This window comes from Sceloporus undulatus, chromosome 7 (assembly GCF_019175285.1).
Source record: "Sceloporus undulatus isolate JIND9_A2432 ecotype Alabama chromosome 7, SceUnd_v1.1, whole genome shotgun sequence".
In the NCBI taxonomy this organism is placed as follows: Eukaryota; Metazoa; Chordata; class Lepidosauria; order Squamata; family Phrynosomatidae; genus Sceloporus; species Sceloporus undulatus.
The window spans coordinates 35,685,354-35,692,792 of NC_056528.1; the positions used below are offsets into that span (position 1 = coordinate 35,685,354).

The 7,439-nt window shown below is 42.6% G+C and overlaps 1 protein-coding gene across 1 annotated transcript in view; it reads left to right on the plus strand.

Moving 5' to 3' along the window:
* The first annotated feature begins 692 nt into the window (after positions 1-692).
* The window catches only part of TMEM185A (transmembrane protein 185A), an 11,514-nt gene continuing 4,767 nt past the window's right edge, over positions 693-7,439 (plus strand). The window contains exons 1-2 of the mRNA XM_042478679.1: positions 693-908; positions 6,852-7,028. Coding sequence (XP_042334613.1) covers positions 871-908; positions 6,852-7,028 — 215 coding nt within the window. The 5' untranslated portion in view covers positions 693-870. The remainder of the gene's footprint in view (positions 909-6,851; positions 7,029-7,439) is intronic.

Sequence of the window (7,439 nt, forward strand, 5' to 3'; positions counted from 1 at the left end):
CTAAACCCTCAAATGTGGTTATTTCACTGGAAACACAGTCTCAAAGGTGCTGCAAGATCTCTCTCTCTTTGTATTATCATCATTATTATTATTAAGTGAAAGAAAGTTGGCAGCAGGAGCTTCCCTAGACCTCAGTCTACTTCCTCAGATGCCTAGGGATGGAGGAACGATGGGAGCTGAAGTCCTAAAATATTAAATATGTATTTTAATATATTTCAGTGTAATTAATTTAACTGTATTTTGATTAATCTAACCGTATTTAGTTAAGGTGAGGGGGTGAATGCTTAGTTGTATATCCATGATGTACTTGTTTATGCATTTTTGTAAACCGCCTTGGTCTATTGGAAAGGCGGTATATAAATAAAGATTATTATTATTAAGCCTGTGGAGGACTTCCTAAACTCAGGTCATTTAAAGGGAGTGTGACTTGGCCTTTCCTCTGAGGCTGAGAGAGTGTGACTTATTACTCTTCTTTAATAACTGCCCAATGGGTTTCCATTATATCCCCGTCGGGATTCGAACCCAGCTCTCCCGGTGCCTTAAGCCCAACGCTGCCTCCCTCAGTCAGAGCTCGAAAGTTAAGCCTCAAGAGTCAGACTCCAGGGCGCCCACAAGAGGGCAAGACTTCGAACGCGGTTAGTGCGCAGGCGCGGCGGCGGCGGCGTCTCAACGCGCATGCGTGGAGGAAGACGGCGAAGAAAGGGAAGAAGAAGGAGCCCAGGGAAGAGAGGTCTTCTTCAGGGAAGGTTGTGCGCACGCGCATTCGAGGCTTGGCGCACGCGCAGTGCGGCCCGTGAGGGGACGCGGCGGACGGTTGAGAGGGGCTGCGATGAGACCTCTCTGAGAAGACGAAGGAGGAGAAGCAGCGCCATGAACCTGAGGGGCTTGTTTCAAGATTTCAATCCCAGGTGAGGAGGAGGAGGAGGAGGAGGGAGAGGCCTCGGATGGGACTCTCTGCCTCGCCTGCCAAGGCTGGGGAGCGCTGGGGCCTGGAGAAGCCGTTGGACTACAACTCCCATCGTCCCCCCGACCACCTGGAATGAAGGGGCTGACGGGAGTTGTAGTCCAAGAACATATGGGAAGGGTTTGTCTCACAGCCATAATAATGATGGACACAAGTCGTGGCTCTCCAGACTGCCTGAGGTCCCATCATCCCCTGGCATGGGTTGGGTAGGCCAGGGCTGATGGGTGTTGCAGTCCTTCACCCTCAACAGCCATGTCATTCCTGATACTGTATCTGTGTGTGTGTGTGTGTGTGTGCACATCCTTCTGTCCTGGCAGGTGGAGAGCCTAAATAAAAAGAGGCTTAGATGCCTCCCAAAATGATGCCAAGTGGGTCTGGGAAGCAGCAGGTCTTCCTTGTTTGTTGTTGTCTGGCGACAACAGACAACAAATGCAAAGATGCATTATCTCTGAACCTAGAAGTGCCAGAAACAACTGTTGATGGATCTGTTTGTCATTTGTTGCGCTGTGTCTGTTATTTCTGAACCATTGAGATCAAAAGGATTGTACATGTTCTGCCATGAAAACTGCAGTTTGTAAACACAAGGGCAAGTGAATGGCAGGAAACAACCATTGAGGTGAGGAACCTGTGGCTTCCCAGTGATACCTGGCTGCCTTTCCCTCATCCCCTGCCATTTACAGCGTTTGGGATGATAGGAGTTGGCATCAGGAATATTGGGGCTGGGAGTTCCCACCTTATTTTCTACAAGAGAGTGAGGATTTCAACAACCCTGTTGGTCACACAACTTCATTAATAGCATTATTCTCCTTAATGATGAAATCAGTGTCTTTCAGAAATCAAAGAATGACGTTGGACACCCTTGTCTTCTGATAAGGAGGAAGAGGCTTCTTCCCTGCTTCTGTCGAAGGGGAAAACCTTTGAGTTGGCTTCCTCTGACTTGGAAGATTTTCTCTTTGCTCTTCGGACGGTTTTTGTAAACGCTTGCTTGTTTATACCAACTTACACATAGTACTACTAGGAGCATGGATGAATAACATGTGCCCCTCTAGTTGTTGGTGATCTCTAAATCTCATCAGCCCTGATCAATAGAACCAGTGGGAAAGTGCTAGGAGTTGCAGCTCAGTAACATTTGTCAGGTCCACGTTTCTTCCCGTCTTTGGTTTATGATGATGTGGCTAGTCTGTTTGGCTTTTCAGCCTCATGGTTTTAGGCATTATTGCTATTATTGTTGTGTATCTATGTGCCTTCAAGTCGCCTGTCGACTTATGTTGACCTCATGAATTTCAGAGGATTTTCTAAGGCAAGGAAGACTCAGAAGTAGTTTTGCCGGTTCCTTCTTCTGAAACATAGCCTACAGCACCTGCTATTTGTTGATGCTCTCCCTGCATTAGGAGCATCTTAACACTGTTGGCTAATTCGCTGTGTGCTACTTCAGTTTTAAGAGTTTTAAGGGCCTTATAAAATAACGTTCGGTGGTTTCTAAGTGTTATCTTTTAGTACCAAGCGCACACGGCCAAATGTCCTTTCTGTTAGAGCAAAACGTGACAAGAATAAGTCCTTAGTCTGTTAGTACAATAGTTCTCCAAAGGCTTTTCACTTCCAAAACCATTGGTTTGTTTCTTTGCTTGCTAGCCTTCTAAAAATATTGTCCTAATAAGAGGAGGTCTGAAATGCAGTTTAAAAGTTCTTTCTGCTTCTTGTTTGAATCCTTGCTTGTTTAGTGTCAGAGATATATTTTGGACTTCCATAAATATCTAAGAAAGCAAAGCACTTACCTTTGCTGTTATTATTGAATGTTATTTCTACGCATCAAATGAGTTGGTTTTCTTCCTGTCGGCTTTCTTTTCACTGTCCAGTTCTCGCATCCATAAATGGCAATACAGTGACTTGGATTGTCCTCACTTTAGTGTTTAGAGTTATGTCTTTACACTTCATGATCTTGTCCATTTCCTTTGAATGTTATTTCCCTGCGTCCTCAGATACGTTGGGGAAGCAGAGGAGCATACTGGTACGGCTGTGGCTAAACATATGTATTTCATTGCCGTTATGGAATAAGGGAATCTTGCTATGCTTTGTGCCTGTAGTGAACTTACTCAACTTGCAGGCTTGTACAAGCATAAGTACAGAGGGGCCTTGGTCTCCACGGGGGTTTGGTACCAGGATCCCCTGTGGATACGTAAATCCATGGGTGCTCAAGTCCCAATAAATACAGTTGCATAGTAAAAAGGTGTCTCTTATGTAAAATGGCTAACTCCAGGCTTGCTTTTTGGAATTTATATTTTTAAGGGTATTCTCTAGCCGTGGATGGTTGAATCCATGGATATGGAGGACCCACTGTAGTTCCATAGCAGACAAGATTGCTTTGGGACATGCCATAAATTGTTGTCTTAAACGTGGCTTTGCTAAAACTAGTTTTCATCTACTTTTGTTCCTCTTCAGCATGATGACACAAGTGAGTAACTGTTCTGGTTTGTTGCCTGTCCACCCTCTTGCATAAGTGTAGCCTCCCAGGCGTGCTTGCTGTGACATTGACATAAAGCCAAAGATGAGTGGTGATGTTGTTTGCCCCCATTTTATGCTTGTCCCCCTATTATTACAGTTGCAGCTTTTGAGAGGATAAAGCCATAGCTGACGGCGCTGACTTCCTAACTCATAATCTTCCTTCCTTTGATTGTGTTGACTGAATGGTGACAGTTTGAAGGCAGCTGCTTCGGCGTTAGTCAGCTTCCTAGCGGGAGGCTGCTGGGAAAAGGCTTCTGTGTTCTTCAATAATAATAATAATAATAATAATAATAATAATAATAATAATAATAATAAATTTATTTATATCTCCCACTTCTCCCTTCGGATCGAAGCGGGATTACAGCAGTAAAAACAGCTTAAAATAGATACATAATTCAAAAACATCAGTCAAAGAAATAAAAATCAAAGAGAAAAGGAGAAAGTTGTTACAGTGTTGTTCAGTTGTAAGGATCGAGTCATATATTCAGATGTACAAATCAGATTAGAGGAGATCAGTTGGATAGGCCTTCTGGAAGAGATCTGTCTTCAGTGCCTTTTTGAAGGAAGTGATAAGATGGACCTCTTCTGGTAAATTGTTCCAAAGTCTAGGGGCCATCGCAGAAAATGTTTTCAAGAGGTAGTTTTCAACCTGGTTTTGGGGTGTTCCAATATTTTTGTGCCAGATGTTCTGAGAGTGTGGGGCGTATTATGTAGGGAGAGGCATTCCCTTAAGTAACTTGGGCCCAGGCCATGTAAGGCTTTATAGGTAATAAACGACACTTTGTATTGCGCCTGGAAGCTAATTGGCAGCCAATGTAGAGATTTCAGCACTGGTGTAATGTGCTCTGATCTCGGTGTCTTGGTGATCAGTCTGGCTGCAGCATTCTGAATCAGCTGGAGCTTCCGAATTTGGTACAAAGGTAGCCCCATGTAGAGCGCATTACAGAAATCTAAACGAGAGGTTACCAGCGCATGTACTACTGTTTCAAGGTCCCCCTGAGCCAGGTAGGGATGCAGTTGGTGTATCAGCCGTAGTTGATACCATGCACTCCTGGCTATCGCTTCCACCTGAGATGTCAACTGTAGAGACGAGTCCAGGAGTACTCCCAAACTGCAGACTTAATTGTTCAGGGGAAGTGTGACCCCGTCAATGAGCTTGCTTTCACTGAGAAATGTGCAAATGCTGTGTTAAACCCTATTCAGAATTACCTGGCATTCTTTACTCATATGTGCAAGTTTTTGATTTGCCACTCCAGAATTTTTTTAAGGATCATGGCAACAAATCAAAGTAAAGCTGTAGAACCCAAAGGGATGCTCTGGTATATAATGGAACAGTTGTTGAGTAAGATGCCCTCTTCAGACAAACTATAGTATAGTTGAGATTAACCACAGCATCTCGAAACAAAATGGAAACAAAGGTCCAAAACACACTGCAGAAATTAATGGTTCTAGACATAAGGGTTAATAATAAATATTTATTTATATCCGGCCTCTTCCGCTTTGAGGATCAAGGCGGGTAACAGCAAAGTTAATGCAATATACAACAATAAAAACAACAAACTCCACAAGACTCCGACCCAACCCTCCCTCCCAACAATAAAATTAAACAGTAAAAGATGGTTAAAAAGTACATAACAATACTGTACATTAAAATTAAAAAAACAAACTGCAAATAAGAAAAGGAGGGGGGTTCAAGTGGTTCTGGACATTATCAATCGGGGAAGGCCTGCCGGAAGAGAAAGGTTTTTGTTGCCTTTTTAAAAGCCTCGAGTAAAGATAATTGGTGAATCTCTTCCGGAGGTCATTCCAAGCTTTAGGAGCAGTGACAGAGAAGGACCTCCGGGAATTTCACCGCCAGTCTGGTCTTTCTAGATTGTAAAAGGTTTTTCCTGGAGAATCAGAGTGTATGGGAAGGATTGTATGGGAGGAGGCATTCCTTCAAGTAGACTGGACCCAGGCCAAGTAGGGCTTTATAGGTGATAACCAACACCATCTACTGTGCCCGGAAGCTAAGGTTCAAAGCACACTGCAGAAATAATCCAGTTTGAGACCGCTTCGACTTCCCTGGCTCAGTGCTAGGGAATTCTGGGAATTGTAGTTTAATATGGCTCCAGAGCTCTCTGACAGAGAAGGCTAAATGTCTCACAAAACTATAGTTCCCAGAATTCCATAGCATCGAGCTGGGGCAGTTAAAGCAGCCTCAAACCGGATTGTTTCTGCAGTGTATTTTGGACCAAAAACTTCCAGGCTCATTCTTTTGTGGATGCTGGAGGGGAAACTCAGGAGCACCCAACCACAACAGGAGACTGCCTCAAAACATCAAATGTTTTATCTGTCACATAAAAAATTTTGGACTGTTCAAATCTCGTTGGATTATTCTGAACTATACATGTGTCATTACAACTCTGAAAGTTGAGAGCTGTTTATACTGTATGCTTGTGGTACAGTTAAATAATAACTAACATTAGGCACAACTGTTCCATTACTACATACAAGACCATCCCTTTCAGTTCAACAATTTATCATTTCTTTTCTTTCCATTGTTTTCTAAGAGTAGTTCATGGCAGCCCTATGAGGTAACTTGGGATAAGAGATTGGGATTGGCAAAGAAGAATTCAGTCTGGGTCTCCCTGTACCTAGTTGAACCCTTTTACTACTATGCCACATTGGCTGTAATGATTGGAGATGGAGGATGTAAGGACTTCAGATTGAGAATTTTAGGTGACATCCACTTATTTTTGTCAACAAGTTTCCCAGTCTGTTTCCAAGTCATCTTTCTATTTCTAGATGGGTAAGTTGATATTTACAGATGAAGCATTTTTCTTTATAGAACTTCTTGCAGTTGAAGCAATACATTATGATAAAAAGTTAAATATACAGGTTGCGTATCCCTTACCCAAAAGGCTTGGGACCAAAAGTGTTCTGGATTTTATATTTTCCAGGTGGGTGGGTGGAATATTTGCATATAATAAGGTATCTTAGAGATGGGACCCAAGTCTAAACATGAAATTCATTTATGTTTCATATACACCTTATACCCATAGCCTGAAGGTAATTTTATCCATAATATTTTTAATAATTTTCTGCATCAAAGTTTGTGGACACTGACCCATCAGAAAGCAAGAGTGCCACTATCTCAGCCATCAGTGTGGATAATTTTGGAGTATTTTGGGATAAGGGATGTTCAACCTGTATTAAGTATATCTCAAGAGACATAGGTTCCACATGTTTCCTGTAATTAATAGCCATTGCTAGACAGTATCCATAACTTTTCAGTAACTTTTTTCCCCTGAAGTCTGAATCATGTGTGTTTCTTCCAGAATATACATTTTGGAAATCAACATGTCTTAAAATGTTTTTTTTTTCTCCTCCTCTTTTCGAACAGCAAATTTCTTATCTATGCCTGCCTGCTGCTGTTCTCGGTTTTGCTTTCTCTCCGTTTGGATGACAAGATTCAGTGGAGCTACTGGGCTGTGTTTGCTCCAATATGGCTATGGAAGTTAATGGTCATTGTAGGTGCCTCAGTAGGAACTGGAGTGTGGGCACGGAACCCACAGTATCGGTAAGAGTAATATGGTGGTTTCCCCCCCTGTAAGTCTTTGAAATAAGCAATTCTATACTATGCTGTGGAGTAAGTACAGTCGGCCCACTACATTTGCAGCTTTGACTTTTGCAGCTTTGATTATTGATGGATTTGATTAATTAATATGTTCTCTCTAGGAATTTCTAGGTCCTCCAGCATGACTCTATTGTCAGCGTCTGCCCATACTGGAAGACCTAGAGATTCCTAGACTTCTCTCGGCATTTGTAGGTCCTCCAATGCAATTTCACGGTCAACTTCTGGCAGATCTTGACCATAGAATTGCTGTGGAGGACCTAGATATTCCTAGAGAATTGTTCTCTCAGGTAAAAAAAAAAATAGTGGGTTTTTTTTAAATTTGCAGTTTTCCCACTTTCATGGGGGTCCATGCCC